The 17,851-nt window shown below is 37.0% G+C and overlaps 2 protein-coding genes across 10 annotated transcripts; both read left to right on the plus strand.

Annotated features, from left to right (window-relative positions):
• Positions 1-135: 135 nt before the first annotated feature.
• Positions 136-11,765, plus strand: htt (huntingtin). 9 transcript variants are annotated; one of them, XM_011070461.2, is made up of 16 exons: positions 136-705; positions 783-921; positions 987-1,167; positions 1,719-1,997; positions 2,076-2,217; positions 2,298-2,870; positions 2,954-3,552; positions 3,631-3,944; positions 4,033-5,340; positions 5,415-9,450; positions 9,523-9,728; positions 9,841-10,015; positions 10,090-10,503; positions 10,599-10,759; positions 10,834-10,921; positions 10,991-11,765. In XM_011070461.2, exons 2-16 carry the CDS (start codon positions 827-829, stop codon positions 11,087-11,089), a joined length of 8,670 nt encoding a protein of 2,889 aa, XP_011068763.2. In that variant the 5' UTR covers positions 136-705; positions 783-826; the 3' UTR covers positions 11,090-11,765. The 9 variants fall into 9 exon arrangements, 8 of the variants coding, with proteins under 8 accessions (XP_011068763.2, XP_087266916.1, XP_087266906.1 ...); XM_087410790.1 differs by having other exon boundaries at positions 783-912; positions 984-1,167; XM_087410780.1 differs by having other exon boundaries at positions 787-921.
• Positions 11,766-11,907: 142 nt separating this feature from the next.
• Positions 11,908-17,776, plus strand: LOC105154743 (hypothetical protein). Its single transcript, XM_011070460.2, has 4 exons — positions 11,908-12,549; positions 14,892-15,225; positions 15,747-16,226; positions 17,157-17,776. The coding sequence occupies exons 1-4, from the start codon at positions 12,335-12,337 to the stop codon at positions 17,466-17,468; spliced, it is 1,341 nt and encodes a 446-aa protein (XP_011068762.2). The 5' UTR covers positions 11,908-12,334; the 3' UTR covers positions 17,469-17,776.
• The last annotated feature ends 75 nt before the right edge of the window (positions 17,777-17,851 follow it).

Genomic DNA, 17,851 nt, shown 5'->3' on the forward strand with positions numbered 1-17,851 from the left:
GGAAAGAATTTTTCCTCTCCATTCTCGAGAAGCAGCGATCATTCTCAATATTATGAGTATATATTACTTAACGAGCGTAATTGTTGTAGCTTAGACGACAGAGACAACAAAGATAAATTAATTTATGTGACTTTAGAAGTAACGTTAAAAATGAAAGCAGTCTAATTATAAAAAAAAGATTCTTATTCCAAGCATTCGAAGTAAAGTTTAATTTAGAAATATTAATAGATTTGTTCTTAACTGAGCTACTTTATTTCTTTGTGACATTCATGTGATTGTTTCGTTTTGAATACAATTACATTTTATTGCCGATAATTGACAAATTTTGATTATGCTGTTTTCTCGGCGCTACAATAACAAGTAACGTTAACGATTCGCGGCAGAATCTCAGCCAACAGGTGGCATTCTTGTCCCCCACAACAGAGTTGGCAGACTTGAACGCGCCCAATACCATCATAGCTGCGTTCGGGAATGCACATCGAGTGTCTCTAAGCCCTCCAAGTATCATTTTGTCCTTGTTATTCATTGAATAAAGATAAATTAATGATGTATTTTCGAACACAGACTCTATGTATTCTAAGAATACTACTCTAAAAATGCACAATCTACACTCTGCATCTACACCAATCTGCACTTCCACATTCATGGTTCAATGGATTGACGATCAGCCAGCATTGGCCAGCATGTAGCGATGTAGTTTGTGATGTGAGTGTGTCACGATCTATCAGATTTTCGGTCAGGAAGCGGCAGGATGTCATTCACCAGTCGCACGATTATTTAAGGTAGTCCTTCGAAGAAGCCGAGGAAGGTCATTCAAAGATCCAGCATGGCTCACCTAAACGGCGTGTTGAAGGCCGTGGAAACGCTGAATGGGTTACTGGAGTTGGACACTCCGTCGGATCCTGGAGCAAGGTATGAACGGTAAATACTTCTCTAGCGACGACAGACGATTTGCTTCTTAATAAACGCTAATATTTCAACAGTAGGAAGGAGAAGGTGTCATGCTGTGCCATCATCGTCGAAGGAATATGTTCGCCGACTGTCAGGCAGAACACCAAATTTCCACAGATTCTCAGTGCCACAATTGAAACCTTGTTAGCACTCTGTAACGACGATGAGTCTGATGTCAGGATGATTGCAGATGAATCTCTTAATAAAATTATCAGGGTACAATTATACTTTAGCCCTATTATTATAGCAAATTTAATCCCTTGTATTACATTAAATTTCTAGTCGACACAAACTAATAGTAATAAAAAGTAATATAACATTAATATTATAATTTTACATTCAACAATATAAATGTAACACATGATGTTATATAACAGTTGTTGAGCAAAATTATAATATTAATATTATGTTAGATTTAATTGATGTGGATTGGATTAGCATATATTAGAAGCTATTTTACTAGAAGTTATTAAATTAGCAAAGTTAAATATTAAGAGCATATAAATGTTTGATACGATTAAATGCTTAAAAATAATATTGTTCCGTTATTTAACAGAATATATTATTTTATTGTCAAAATTAATTACATCATGCTACTGTATTTAGATACTTTATATAAAGTAGCCTTTAGTGTACATTCACATATAGTACAAATGACTGAATTTATCATTAGTCAGAAAAGTTGTAGGTATTCATAAATAAAACAAAAAAAGCATACATTAAGAAAATCAATATTTAAAAGCAATTCAATTAATGTTTTTTGCTAGGCAATGGTCGACAGTAATATCGTTAAAATTCAAATAGAGCTTTATAATGAAATAAAAAGAAACGGACCTGCACGCATATTGAGGGCTGCTCTTTGGAGATTTGGTTTGCTAAGTCACATGATACGTCCTTCAAGGGGCAAAGCTTACGTATCAAATCTAATCCCATGTATAGTGATTATTGCACATCGATCAGAGGATACTGTAATTGAAACGTTATCGCAATCATTACCATTAATTTTTAAAGTATTAGGACCATTTATGACAGACAAGGACGTCAAGGTAAGCATTTTGATATTATCGCAATTATACACATTAAAAGCTATTTCCAAACTTGGGAAAAATTAAATCTTGTTTCAGAATTTGTTGAGAGCGTTCTTTGAAAATATTTCCTCTCCTCAGGCAGTTTTTCGTAGGGCAGCAGCTAGTATGATTCTGACAACGTGTATAAATTGCAGAAAACCACAGTTTTTTTTTAATTATGTGTTGGATTATATATTAGGTACATTAAATAATTACGATGCGCTGCGTAACATTCGTAATGCAAAAACATTCGTTTATTAATAGTATTTATCTTATCAGATATAACAACATTAGGAAGAAACGTCGAGGATCATTCCTCTACTGTTATAGGCGTCTTTGGATGCCTCAGAGTGATTTTACCTTACGTATGTAAACCCTCGGAACCTCAAGATGTTGAAATACAACAGATAGATAGTCTGTTACACATTTATGAATTGTGTTTGCACTATGCAAAATGGCATTCTGATCATAATATTGTAAACGCAGCTTTAGAGACTTTGACACAACTTCTAAAAATGCCTCCAAAACCACTAGTGTCTGTTTTATTGTCTTCAGAAGGCATAACACAAAGCAGAATAATATTAAATCAAAATGCCTGCGTTCCCTCGCTGGGTCACACAAGTCTTTCCAGCGCGAGTACTGCTTATGGTGCAAATTCGGATTCTATTTTAAACTTGCACGAGCCTGATATTCCGGAGATTACTCCAAATGCAGAGTGGATCGCAGATACGGAAACAACATTACCAGTCACGTGTAATCCACAAACACAGAATGAATGTATGACCAACATTACGGAGGCGAAAGAAAGGATATTAGAAAGTTATTGCCATTTGAAAATTGAAACTACTGACAGTAAGAACGAACATATGAATTCGATAACTTGCATAACAATCTTGCTTATTAGCTTTCAATTTATTAGCTCAATGTTTTTTTAGATTCGATTGCGGAGGAATGCAGTGATATCGAAAGCGAGATGGAAAAATCCGAGAAAACACCTTATCCAAGCCTGCAAAGTGAACATTCAAAGGAGGAAGATTACTCAGAAGAAAACACTATATCGTTTGCTTCCCCTAAGAAGTCCTCTCTGGATTTCGCATTGTACGAAGTGGACGTTGGAAGTTTCACAGACTCGGATATGCCCGTTAAGTTTTGCTGCCGTTACTTGGTGTCGTCCTTTTTATTGGCTGGGAAACCCGGGCAATTGATATCGGACAAGTTATTTCGTGTTAGTGTAAAAGCTCTCGCTCTGACATGCGTGGGTTACATTCTCAAACTTTATCCACACTTGTTTACAATGACCGTAGCCAAAGAGTCAAGCTGCAATGAAACAAACCAATTGATTGCAGACATTTTGCTATTTGCCAATCACCCAGATCCTCAGATCAGGGGTAATATAACGATGGTAATTGGAATCTTTTTAAAGTCTATATTTGTTCAGTATGGTGGCTCCTTCCGGAACTTTGAAACGGAGTGTGTGGCTCAACAAGGACGTGGAAATATATTATTGGAAGATGCAATAAAGTTACTTTTAAAAGTGAGTTTATACGTTTTATAAAGGACGACACCAGTCTCGAGAGTTTTTAACTTACATCTGTTTCTGTCGAATGTATAGGGCTTGAACGATGATTCCGCGACAACTTGCCGCCAAACGTTGGACGCGTTGAACCTCTGCTTGCCAGAGTTACTAGATTCCATCAACAACGAATACGGTCTTACCATCTTAACTGCGTTGCCAAAACTTGTGAAAAATCCATATTTTCTTGTGAAAGTAAAATTAGCTGACTTATTGAGCAAATTATCGTATATTACAATAGAACACATAACGAGACAATCGTTATTCCAAGAGCACTTTATCGATGTTATAATAGCGTTATTAGGTGATCAGGACCAAAGAGTGAGACACGCTGCGTCAGATGCGATTGTTAAGTAAGATACATTTCTAATTGTGCAATTTTATTATTTACTCGAATTATAATATCATTTTATATTTCTTTTATTATATCTTTTATTATAGGAGTATCCCATGTTTGTATTTTCGACACCCTCAAGAAGATACTGTTACAAGGAAGGCTACACAATATACTCAACAGTTTTTAAGTGCGATAACATCAAGTATCTCGGAACTGTCGTCCTACCAAGATAAACATAAGCCGTTCGTAAACACGTCTATCAAGCCCTTTGTATTTTTGAATCATCATAACGAGATGAATTACGATTCTAGTCTGGAATATTCTTTATCCCGTATAGTTAACATTCTAACAGAAATATTAACGGTGCATTCTTCAAAATATTTAATATATGGCTGTTGCGAGACTCTTTTTTGTTTGAGCGAGACTTATCCCACTACGGTTTATGTCAGAGGATGGGATTGTATTTTACCAAAGACATTGTTGAAAAAATCTAAGAAGAATAGCGATCGATCGGATGCCAATGATATTAGTTTCGTAAATGAGATGATTTCCTCTCCGGTGTGCAGCAGTCTCTTATCATTGGCATTGCCACTGTTAACGTCATCGACCATTAGCTTAGATTTATCCACACATCGACACTTGATCCTCCTCGCCGGTAATTTGGCTTCTGGATTAGCCGTTTGCAATTTTAAGACTGGCAGTGACCCGATGAAACTTTGGAGTATGTGTAAGGACAAGTACATGGAACTACTATTGACACACATTACGAGAGTTCTCAATATCTTCGTCCACGTCATCGACGAAGTGCAGTTAATGCAGGCAAGTGCTAAGCCCGTATTGCCATCTTTGTCCACGCAAACGTTGTCGCCTAGGAAGAAGATCCTGTCGGAGCAAAAGTCAAAAGAAAAGGGAGAAAAAATCGGTGTCTTGAAGGGTGGGAAGGAGCAAATGGGAACGTTCGTCGGTATGCCGCATTACATGAAGATATACGACATTCTGAAGGCAGCACATTCCAATTATTCAGTCACTCTGCAACATGAAGCCAGCGAAATGTATCTTTCCTTGCTGAACGCGACATTGGACGTTCTCTCGCAGATCCTTGAAATTGCATCTGTCAACGAAGCAGGTAGAATTGCAGAAGAAGTGTTATGTTATCTAAAAACCACTGTCGTATTGTCACCAACGGCAACGGTTCAATGTGTGCAGCAACTGCTGAAATGCTTATTTGGTACGAACATGTGCGCGCAGTGGAGCGAGCTGGACATGCAGAAGAATGTGGATCGATGCAACGCATTACAAGATGATGTCAGAGGTTTTTATAATCAGTGCTTTCAACATCCCGCCAGACAAATGGCGAATACGATAAAATGCATTGGGAATAATTGCAGAGGCGAAAACGAGCCAGATAATGGGTAAGTATTCTAATAGTTTGATAGTGATACCTTGATGCAGGCTGACACACTGATGCCTTCTCTTTTGCTTCCAGATGGATAGGATTGCTGCGTAGAAAGAGTGACCGTAAATTTTCTTCAGTGTTTAAGACTTTGGCACGATCTTCAGATCAGAAAACATCCGTCGCATCCTTCATCCGACTCTTCGAACCAATGGTTATAAAGTCTCTGAAACAGTACACTGTTACAAGTAACATTGCGCTGCAGTGCCAGGTTCTAATGTTGCTGAGTCAGCTGGTTCAACTGAAGGTTAATTATTGCCTGCTGGACTCCGACAAAATATTTATCGGATTCGTATTAAAACAGTTTGAATTTATCGAGGAGGGCCACGTACAACAAACTGAGGATCTCTTACCGAGAATGTTCAATTTCTTAGTGCACTTATCGTATGAGAAAAATCACTCCAAGGCGATAATAGGCATACCAAAGATAATTCAATTATGCGATGGTCTAATGGCGAGCGGGCAACCGGCGATCTCCCATTGTATACCCGCGCTCGCGCCTGTCATTGAGGATATATTTCTCATCCGTAATGGAAGTTCAAGCGTGGTCGAGCAACGGGAGTTAGAAACGACAAGAGATGTGTTAATAGCCATGCTACTACGTTTGGTGGAGTATCACGAAGTAGTCGAACTTTTAGCACTGTGTCTGGCCGAGTCCAGATTTAGCGGGGATGGTAACGGCGAGGAGAAATGGCGAAGATGGTCCAGACTCACAATGGACACCGTGCTTCCGATACTGGCTGCCGGAAAACTCAGAATAGAATCCGAGAGGGCTCACGTCGCATTAGTGAAACTATTCGCAGCAATTTCGCCCACAGTCTTTCGGCCAGTGGATCCACTTCTGAAAATATTGTTCACCGCATCGATACCTACGACCGCTCCAATCCTCAAATTGAAACGTTGGCTAGGTATGATCAACGTCGTACTGCTGTCCCTAATCTCCTGCGCGAAGGAAGAAGCAATGCTGGCGCGCCTGTCGGATCTCAACATATGCGTTTCAGACGTGTCGCATCTGTTATCGCCACTTCGGAGTTCCTTTTCCCGCGAATGTGCAGATCCATTAAACGCTTCGAGCATCCAATCACGCCAAATGCCACCTGAGCAAGTATTTGCTAGATTCATATTCAAAGTGATCAATCTGATAAGCACGAAGGTGTTTAGTCTACTTGGTCTGATAAATCACAAGTCTACGGACCCCTTTATTGATTTCTCCGATTACATAGCAGATGATAACTATCTCGTCCATCAGTTTGCATTCTTTCTACAATTGTGCATTCATATGTTTGAATCTGGCAGTCATTGCAAAGTGGCAAACGCAACAATGCAGATGATTCAGGGGCGCAACGTATCCGACGAAGAAAAGTTGCTTATCGACGAATTAAACCACTTGATGCTTAGCATTGGGAACGTGTGCCCAACAGTGACGTGCCAGTGGGCATATCTGATGATCCTGTTGGGATACAACGAAATGTCCTTCTGGTCGAAAGTATTGGGTACCAGCAAGTCCGATCATGTTCGATCGAACGAGAAGAAAACACGCGATTGTATTAACAGCAATACGAACATCCAAATTATTAGAAGAGGAGGCATCATATTATTCTGCGACTACATATGCGAGAATCTCAACGATGTAGAGCCGCTAACGTGGCTGTTAGTAAATCACATAGAGGAGGCAATAAATGTCGCTACCGAATCTCCGGTGAGGGATCTCTTGACTACGGCGATACACAGGAATCCGGCGGCTAGTGGGCTATTGGTGCAGGCTGTGGCAACGAAATGTACGGATTTACCGCAACCTAGTTTTATAAAGCGCCTGTTACAGTGTATCGAGGGTGCACATCATTCGCAAAGTGGTGCGGTTATAATGACTTTAATACCACGGCTGTTGTCTACCAAATATCTCGCTTTGTCGAGAATGGCTGCGAAGATTGCCAGCCGACGGGTGGAAATACTGTTAACTACTAGCGCGGAGGATGTGAAGGATCAGTTGTCGAAGGATGATATCGTGAAGATCATGGACATATTGCAAATCACCAAATTGGCAAGAAAACACGGCGGCTTAGTCAGTTTATTGAACAAGCTGGCGGTACAATATTACGATCTGTCACCACTAGAACTTGATCAATGTAGACCGTTCAATCCGTCCACTGTGAAGAGCATTCAGTTGGATCGAAATTGGTTCTTGTCTCAAGTGAGATTACGTTGCTGCCACGCAAGCGCCAGTAACAATCCTATGGAATTAGCTCAATTATTGAAGGACTTGGACTTTGATGATTGTCTCAACATTCTTTCTTGTAAAGAATTCAATTTGAAGATCTTGAAACACTGTGTAATATTGGGAGCCCGCCTTACTGTCGAGAAGTGCCAAAAGTTGGAATTTGGAAAAGCACAGAGCGAAAAGGATTTTTATTTCGATGCTAGTCCTTTGTATGTTGCTGCCAAGCAGTGTTTGTTGGAGCATATTCATTATATTTGCGATCTCGTACCGAAACCCCATCAGATTTATAATCCGGAAGCGGACAACAGTAGTGGGAAGGAACTAAAGTATGCTATTAGATTCTCCGAGTTGCTAAGTGACGCTCTGTATTGGGAGATTCTCTTCACAATAATTCCAACTGTCAAGGTTTACATGAAGACATTACCGAAACTAGCTAAATACAATGTGGCAAAGATCGATATGAAATTTGAGGAGGATATCGCCAAATTTTCTATGCTATGCCTTGAACTGGCACATTGGATGATCTATTCGGATAGGAAAGATGTCCATAAATTGAGACCGCATGACATGGACCTCGCGCTAAGTTGCGCGGCCGAAATTCTGCGGCATGCCGCCCCAAATAAGATTTTTGGTGACAATGCGCGTTACACTTGGGTTTGTTCCGCGGCGATCTCTTTAACGAAAATCGTGGAAAGTATACTAACGACGGTGGATCCCTTGCCGACAATGGATTGCCAAGCGCTGGAGCCAGCTCTCCAGGATGAGAATACGAAAGATTACGCTCGGGCATGCATTCAAATGGCGTCGATAGTGGCCTGGCTCGAAAAGTGTCAGGCGGATGGCACTACGAGGAACATACCACCATATCTATTCAATATGATAAAGTCGCTGATCATCAGTATAAGTCGTCAGCCATTAGTAAACTCTTACATCTTAACGCCTCCATTGATGTGGAAACGCGGTTGTCACGTCATCGGCTCAGGTCCTACCAAATGCTACTTTCCGCTTATGTCATCAGAATCTAATCTTCTGCAGGAGGTGGATGTCCTGGAACAGTTTATCTATCGAGTAAACTTATTGGGTTGGACGTCCAGGTCACAATTCGAGGAGATTTGGATGGCGTTCCTGAGTGTTCTCAATTTCCTGCAAAATGAAAACACGCCCTTGGATGAAGTCGCGGCTTTGATACAAGCGAGCAGCCTGGCGATTCAGGCGATAACGAGATTATTGCTGCAAACATTGCTACTGCCATGTCCTGGCAATCCTGGTGCTAGCACTCTGATCCACCATCCGAGAGATCCCCAACTTTCCGTGTATAAAATCAGCTCTCAGAAACTATTTGCGATACAGGAACTGCTCCTGTGGAAGTACGAATACATGAACGATACGGAAAGCAAGAACGGTTTGAAATTGGATCATATATTTCAGCGAGGCAATGTGGAGAGAACTGCGGTTTCCGATAAATATATGTATAGCCAACTGTCGGTCTCGTACTTATGGTCGTTGTGCAATCTATACGAGGACAAGTTGAACGCTTCCGTTCTCGATTTGAAGAACAGGCGGAACGACGCGCTGATGTCCGCCTCCCTTGATCTAGATTCCTGCCTGCGCTTTCTGATAGAGCACTACACCATTTGGACGTCACCGCAGGCTAGCACGCCTGTACAATTGTTGACGGAGATCATAAAGTCTATTCTGGCGATCTCAGAACTCTTCCTCGAGAGATCTCAATATCAGTGGATGCTGGACGTGTGCCTGGAAGTCTCGAGAGTTCATCCAATGGAGAACGCGGTCTTGCATCAGTATCTGGCTGTCTCTGCATGTAAAGCCGCCGCCGTTCTAACGCCTTTGGTACGCGCTAGGAATTTCATACATATAATAAAGAAATAAAGATCCTTCTTTTTAACCAATATCACTTTATAGGATTTGGACACATTAGATAAAGTAAAGCGCATATTGGATGTTAATTTAAAGTCGGTATTCCTGGCTTCCAGAGTGTCCGCGCTTCATGGCTCTCTGTACTTGTTGCAAAGCGCGGTACTGGCTAAATGCGAAGAAACAATGAATATTATCCATCCTCTGGCTATTGAATATATACAGAAGCACATTGATTCGCAGGATTCAAATAGGTGATAATTCAAAATAATTTAATTTTATTTGATAAAGAAGTATTGAAGATATCTATTAATTTGTTAGATGCCGTTTTGTAACATTGTCTAATTCGTTTTTGCTCTGATACAGTATTTTAAGCCAGAGTGAAGAGCATCAGGGAATAATGTGGGCTCTAGTGTTTTTCTTATTGGAACATGCCGAGGACACACCACCAGACACGGAAGCGCCGGCCGTGTTGAAATTAGTTCTTTCTCTAGTCACATCTCAAAATATCTCATACGGTTTACATCAAACTCTTTTGCAGGTATATCGATGTTTTTCATTTTTGATTGATACATAAGTAATACAAATACGCAAACTGCTCATTTATCTTGATAGGGTCTTGAGAGGCTTGTAGCGACAAAAAGCGTTATTGGCAAGGTCGCCGAGCAGATCGTTAAAGTCGCGATAGACCGGCTGAAGCAACCCAGTCCCTTGCTCGCATTACCAGCATTACAACTTCTGCTGACGTGCATGTATACGGAAGCAGCTGATCGACTGAATCAGCCTAATATCGAAGAACCGTTGCCAGATGTGGAGCCAGAGACGTTGGTTCGATCTATCGAACGCATTTCCGCGATATTCGACAAAATCCGCAAAGGACATTCCATGGAGGTGGAGGTGCTATGCACAGTTCTGTCGTACCTTCTCGGGGACTTCTTCCCACCTTCGGAGATCCTCACTAAAGTTATAGGAGAATTCTTGTCCCCGCAACAACCGCACCCGAGATTACTCTCTGCTGTTGTTTTTAAAGTTTGTAAATTAATCGAAGTTCTCGAATTATATCGCGACTAAAATGCGAGATAAAAAAATATGCAAATGTATAATTTGGTCTGATTTTACTCCAGGTCTGTGAGAAAGCGTGCACCTGCACGGAAATGGAACTCCTTCAAGACTGGGTGGTCTTCAGTTTACCGAATTTCATTCAAAGCTTGCCGATGGCAATGTCGACTTGGTGCTTGTCCTGTTTCTTCATAAGTGCGTCGACAAATCATTGGTTGAGAGCTTTGTATCCTTTTCTCACCGGCGTAACTTTGTAATTTTCTTTGGAGAAGTAATCTTTCCTTAGCTATAACATGGTAGATTTCCGTACATCCAGTCGAGAATAGGAAAATATGAATATGAAGACAAGAAAATATTGTGTATAGCTGCTTCGGATTTCTATCATAAAGTAGGTCAATGTTACTTAATTCTTAACTATTTTTAACATCTATTTTGATGGATGGTTTATTGATTTTAGCTATCTAAAGAATCTCAAAAGAAGGCATTTGTCGAAACTTTCGAAGCTGCTGCGAAAGAACCTGGAACTCCATTTAGCGATATTCTAGCCTCCTTTTAGATAATACTGCCCATAGTCGGAAGAATTCAAAAGAAAAACATCCTACGGAATATTAAACTCAGACTGTAAAAAACGATGTACAATCTCTGATGCGTTGACGCTACGTCACGCGTGTATATTTGTATGTATGATGATATTTATTTTACATTATGTCCCGTCAGAAGAGAGATACGCAAATTGTTTTGCAATAAATAGTATTTTTTAAATAAAAATGTGTGGCACAAATGTTCACATAAATATGACCCTTTCAATAATCATCCAGCGTCATTTTGTATTTTGACAAATTAGAAGTCTCTGAGTCTTTATCTTTGTCTATACATTAATTTCGTAAAATTATTGAAAGTAGAAATAACTCCCTTTAAATTCTAAAATTTTTTCAAATTATTCTTAAAATGCTTTTTCCTATAAGTAATACTAAATAATATTATTTTTTTCCTAAATTGCTGTTATTTTTCTAATTACTCGAAATTATCTCGAAATTATATAATTATCAACTCGTAATTGTATTGAGTTATTACGATTGTTATTCATTAGATAACAGAAATACACATATGTACACACACACACACACACACACACACACACACACACACACACATAATTTAAATATTTCTATGTTATATTTTTAAAGTCTGTGATATTTTTATCAGTGCAATAAATCGATTGTTTATATACAGTGAGAATTTAAAATTGATATGATATCCTAATGTTAATATTTCAGAGGTTACAAGGAATTTTAATTAATTCTAAGGATTTTACACGTGCTATAAATAATAACGTTTCACTTTTCCAAATAGATTTAATATGCAGCTCCAGTAAATGAATTTCCTCGGATTGCATCAAATTTTGCGACGAACTCGAATCGAAACACGTTCGCATCGAACTTGGACAAGCATGAGTCGCGTCAAAGTTCCTTGAGTTTCTTTTTTTCTATACGCAGTATGTATGGTATCAAATTTTTCATATTACCTATATACTTTTTTTATATTTCTTTGTGCTTACGATTTTAAACTCACGAAGATATTATTAATTGAACGAAATTGTATACTCTTTGAGAAATGGAAGTTATGTATTAGTAATATCATGAGTTCAGTTCGATCTTCTTGGTGGAATTTTACTATCATCAGATACAAGAATTCTTGTCTGAACTTTGATTACAACTACTGAATACGGTGCGGATAAATTGAAAAAGGATTAAGTTTCCGATAGCTTTTACACCCCGTCTTGGCTACGATTTAGGAAATTATGGAACTGTACAAGAGAATACCCGCGAACGCGTATAGAAACACCGGATTGTATCGTCACGGTGAGTTCTGCTCTAATTGTGGACAAAACGAATCCGAGGATTTGCCGCGCAATGTTGTGATGCATAAAAGGAGAACGAGAACCTATGAGAAGCATTGTCCTTCGTGTCACTGCCCGCCTGAGAGACGAAGGTTCTCTTCGCCTGGTAAACCAAGGTAAACAAAGACATTTCCAGCTAATTAAAGGCTCGAACACAACAAAAAGAATAAGGGATAGGAACTAAGGAATAAGGAATAAACACACAGGCAATAGATTTTAACCTATCAAAAATTGCTACATTGATACACAGTTTTCATTAAAATCTATTATTCCCTGTTCTCTTTTTATTCCTTTTATTCTATCTAAGATCTATATGCGGATGTATCCATCAAAAACTATTTTTTTCTTTTCTTATCTATGTATTTATAAATTTAATTCTTTACTTAGCTTTCTTAGTCTTGACAATTTAACATTAAAATATTGTTTATTTTTATTTTAATTCTTTACGTATAGGCTGAAAATTGTAAAACACTTACGATTTTTTCATATTTTACAAAAAGTTAAATATCTCAGACCAAAAGTTTCGAAACACCAATAGTGTTTGACATTATATGTATTAATTTGGTAAGTTAGATTAATTAGGTTTAATTATCAAAATCTTTATTCAGTTTAACAGATTCAAAATAATACAATATTAAACTGTGTTTTCAGTAGTAGTCTAGTATCATGCTTTCACATGATGCTTTCTCACATCAAAACAAAAGTTATCTTAAAAACTCAGACTTGGGTTATATTCATGATCGGACCTTATAGGACAATCTTAAAATGCGATCAATCTTCTGACCGACTATGAATATTGGCCATTGTCTAAAAAAAAAAAAGTTATTTACAAGTGAACAAATTATTTAATCAATAAGTTATTTGGGTCGTCGAGTGGCTTATCACGCGGTGCGATTGACTCACGATCTATAAATTCGATTCCACCTATACGTCAACATACGCGATTTTTCGCGTTTAAGGAATCGAAAATAAAATATATAATTATTAGAAAAAAATTGAAAATTACTTATTAAAATAACTAATAAATGATGTGCGTAGAAAAATTGATAAGTTTTCTTCGTCAAATATGTATATTATATAATGTACCTACAATATAATATAATATAATTATATTATATGTATAATATAATTGAGGGAATGGGCGGAATAAGGGCATAATTCTACTTGAATCCTTTTTCCAATTAGCTTTTTCATGTAATATTGATCGTAATAGAGAAGATTTATAACATGTAACTTCCTAATTATATAAATTTATTTAATATTGTATCAATTTATGTATAATAAAAAAATAGCAAGTTATTTTAATTTTATTAATATCAAGATTTTGTAATTAGGCCTTTATTCCGCCCATTCCCTCAATTATGCATTATATACCTACTCTTGATGAAAATTTTTCTCATAATTTTTATACGAATTGAAAAATTTTTCAGAAATATTCAGAAATATTCAGAAAGTTTACATCTTCTCTCAGAAAGAGTGAGAGAGAGAGAGAGAGAGAGAGAGAGAGAGAGAGAGAGAGAAAGATTATTTATTAATAAAAATTGACTTGCAACAGTTGCAATTTGCAAGTCAGTTTATGTTTTTGTTAATGTTTCGAAACTTTTGGTCTGCAGAAAGTGATAAAGTAAATAAAATTTATTCTTTTTAATAAAAGTCGTATACAGTAAGAAAAAAAGTTTTAATAATTTTTTTTTAAATTTGTCTGAGTTCGGGACTTTATACCAAACATTTTTCTTCTTTCCTCTTTTTTTCCGTAAACTTTAGTTTTTAACTTAAAAAATATTTTATAAAAAATGAGTTTTTACATAAAAAATTCGATATCTTTGATAAAAATGATCGTATCAAATTTTTCCAAAACGAAGATCTATTTTGAAATACTTTTTTGAGATACTTTTGTATTAAATTATGTTTGATGATGTTTCATGAAACTGCAGTAGTTTAAAGTTAAGATAAAAATATCAATTTTTTTTAATTTCATGTAATGTAGGAACAAAATGTCGTAACGAAGATTTCAAACGCGGATTTAAAGCTCTATCTTTGTCTTTAAAAATGCATGGTCTCGTAGAGAAGTCTTCTTTTTTTCGCCGAGATATCTAATTTTTCATAAAATGTGAAATAATCGTAATTCTAAACTTTTGGTCGGGACTGTACATAGTAGATTTCTAATTCCTCGATATCGATTTCTTTATCAAGATCTTCATCCATTGGTGACCCTGAATGAAATTTTCTGAACACGAAAATACTCTTTTTCATATCAATCAAGAATTCTCACTCATTTTTTAATTGTAATCACCACGGTATTTTTATCTTTTTTTTTTATTTTCCATTGAAAGGTTGAAGGTACTCACAGATATAATTAAGCTTCATTAATAGTTAACAAAATAATATTTCTTTCTGATTATTAACTTTCAATGAAAAAATAAATAACTTCTCTAATCGAATCGGGATTACCTTCAAGGACTTTGGAAAACGTTGAAGCGATGATAGATCAATGTGAACATGTTTTCGCGGAACCGATTAGCTCGGCCATCAAGAAATCACAGAGTAGTCCCTTGACGCAGAAACTATATTGGCACGATTATCAAACAGATGCTCATCCTCGTTGCACCAAAAGACCGTTGCAGACTCGTCGTCAGCGGAGATTCGAGCATGATAAATATTTGTTTAGAACGAAGGGAGACGCTGCGAACTCAGAACTGACCAACGAAGATATCGTGGCTTGCTGCAAGTATGCACGAGCGATACCCATCAAGAGCTCACTAAAAAAACACCATCATTGCAAACAGCTTGAGGTATTAATACTCACTCTTCAATGAAAAATTGTCCATACTCTACAATAAAAAGGGAAGCGGCGTAATTTGATAATACTTTTGGAGGCTTTTACTATTTTCTTCAAAGAAGCTACGCAGTTTGCGGGTTATCTCTGTAGCTTGATACATTGTTAAAATGATAGGGATGATAGAAGATCCCCTTTGATGATTTTTTTATATAATTACGCTTCTTCAAAGAAGCTACATGGTTTGCAGATTATCTCCGTATTTTGATACATTGTTAAATGCTAACGTTTCAAGAATATTGCAGCTCACTTCATTAGAGCGAGAAAAGCAATTTGATATTGATACTGGGTATCAGGTTGCTTCTCGTCCTGATGAACTGCAATATTCTAGAAAAGTTAGCATTTAAAGATTTATCAAAACATGGAGATGCAAAGCTACGCTTCTTTGAAGAATTAGCGTAATTTATTACATAAAAAATCGTCAAAGAGGATCTTCTATCATCCTGATTATTTTCGAATTTATCTGATATCTTCTAGAGATCGCCAGACGAGCGAGAATGTTCCGATGCTGAGAGTGAGGTGTCGATGAAATATATCCCACGTGCTGTTCAGTCGAGGAAGTCGCGCGTGCTGGATCCTGAACTGAGGCGTCGCTATGTTGGCATCGGTGACGGTGAATATGTCGCGGAAACGAGAAACGAAAGTGATGTCGAGTCTCAGGAGATGAGGAACCTCGTTTTGAATCTCGAAGACTTGGAAAAATTGAAGCGAGGAGACGGCGAGGCAACGATAAGTGAGGATGACAAGAGACTCGAGAGACGGAGACCTGAAAATGTCGCGAGAATGATGAAATCGAGAAAGACTGGAGATGCAACGAGCAAGTCATCCACCTTGATCGATCAGTCAATTAATAGACTCAGGGAACCCGAGCGTCTAGCAAAGCTGGATCTCCACGCTACTAAAACTCGCATTCTGGAATCGATTGACCGTATGCTTGGTACCAAGGATGACACAAAAGTACATAACGCATTATAATGCATTAAGATGCAAATTTATGCATCTTAATTTATTCGTTAATCTCATACATGCGTGTAAAATATGTATTTCTTTTTTTATATGTTTTAGAACATATAAAAAAAGAAATTTTCTTGGTTTCCCCTTGATTTTCTATGTCCCTTACTTCAAAAGTGATATAATTAAAAAAATGATTTTCGAATGATAATATTATGAATGAATATAATTATTAACTGAATATTATCCTATTAATGATTAAAAGTAAACTAACTCAATTTTATTTTTAAAAAATCGTCAAAATCGTTATAAAAGAATAATTTTTTAGAGTTGTGAAAGGAGAAAAACTATTTTTTAATTTAAAAAATTTTGATATTTCCCTTTCTCTCAAATGTCGATGAAAAATATATTAACATGATCAAATGACAAAAATGGCATTTGATCATGTTAAAAATATATTCTTTTTGCCGATATTATTTGATTAGTCAAGAATTTTCGGTAATCATTCGGATTAATGGACACCACTCCGATAATCTTGACCTTCATATATGTTGTCAAAGTCATGGCTTTGAGTGACCTTTAAAACATTTTAGATGACGGTTATTGTTTGTTCAAAAGTTATTAACAAATATTAGGTGCGCAACTAAGTTCTCGCTGTTATTTTGATGCAATTTTTATCAAAATAACAGCGAGAACTTAGTTGCGCACCTAATATAATTATTAATAAATAAGAATTTTCTCTCAAGTTGAAATTGTTGAAAAATAGCTTTTTCCCTTTTTTGAGAAAATTAATTTTTTTTAGTTGTGTCACTTTTGAAGCAAGAAAGATATCTTTTTAATTTTATTAAATAATATCTTTTTTAATTTTACAAAAAGAGAATATTATTAGGTCGAATATTCCTGCATCGTTGCGATAAATGTTTTTTGTATTGTCAGAATGATGTGCCTGTGCAGCAGGAACAAACGGAACCAGAGAGCCTCGAGAAGATAACTCGAGAACTTCAGGAGAATGGTTGGCAGTTATTGTTCAACGGTCTAACGATCCATAGAGATTCCACTAGTAGACGGATCGTTCGTCTGGATTGTCTGAATCATATTCGCCAGCAACTTGACAAACTGTACGCTCTCGAATCGACTTTGGACAATTGTCCGCCTAAGCTGCAGTCTCTGTCGAGCTGCGATATGCCGCGCAATGAGGAACGTCAACAGTCGCAGCATCAATTGGAACAGAAAACTGCGGATTCTTAAATGTGCTGGAAGTTTGTACACATATTTTTTTAAATATATATTTAAGCACCATCATAAATTCTGAAGATCCATGATGCATTGATTGTGCAAACGATAAAATATGTAAAATCTGTATAGATTATATATATATATATATATATTTTTATACATCATGGATATGTACAGAGTGCTGGGAACTAATTGCGAACGCAAATATCATCGCGCGTTAAGAGCACAGACCGTAGAAATATATATTATTGAAATATCTATGTCTAATGTAACTTAATTTAAACATATGAAATTTTATAAACAAATATTAATTCGTAAAACCTCTAGTGTTATTACTTACTCATGATTTTCAAAATTAAAACCAAGACTAGTCGTTTCCTTCAGATCGAGATCAA

This window comes from Acromyrmex echinatior, chromosome 1 (assembly GCF_024713525.1).
Source record: "Acromyrmex echinatior isolate Ae372 chromosome 1, ASM2471352v2, whole genome shotgun sequence".
Taxonomy (NCBI): Eukaryota; Metazoa; Arthropoda; class Insecta; order Hymenoptera; family Formicidae; genus Acromyrmex; species Acromyrmex echinatior.

What these genes read in the sequence shown, in the direction of transcription:
- htt (XM_087410771.1), top strand. Translation starts at nt 827, where the DNA reads ATGGCTCACCTAAACGGCGTGTTGAAGGCCGTGGAAACGCTGAATGGG. An exon ending in CTCTTAATAAAATTATCAGG is followed by an intron (nt 1,168 to 1,718) that starts GTACAATTATAC and finishes GTTTTTTGCTAG; the next exon opens with GCAATGGTCGACAGTAATAT. An exon ending in GATTCGCAGGATTCAAATAG is followed by an intron (nt 9,729 to 9,840) that starts GTGATAATTCAA and finishes GCTCTGATACAG; the next exon opens with TATTTTAAGCCAGAGTGAAG.
- LOC105154743 (XM_011070460.2), top strand. Translation starts at nt 12,335, where the DNA reads ATGGAACTGTACAAGAGAATACCCGCGAACGCGTATAGAAACACCGGA. An exon ending in ATCATTGCAAACAGCTTGAG is followed by an intron (nt 15,226 to 15,746) that starts GTATTAATACTC and finishes GATATCTTCTAG; the next exon opens with AGATCGCCAGACGAGCGAGA. An exon ending in GTACCAAGGATGACACAAAA is followed by an intron (nt 16,227 to 17,156) that starts GTACATAACGCA and finishes TTGTATTGTCAG; the next exon opens with AATGATGTGCCTGTGCAGCA.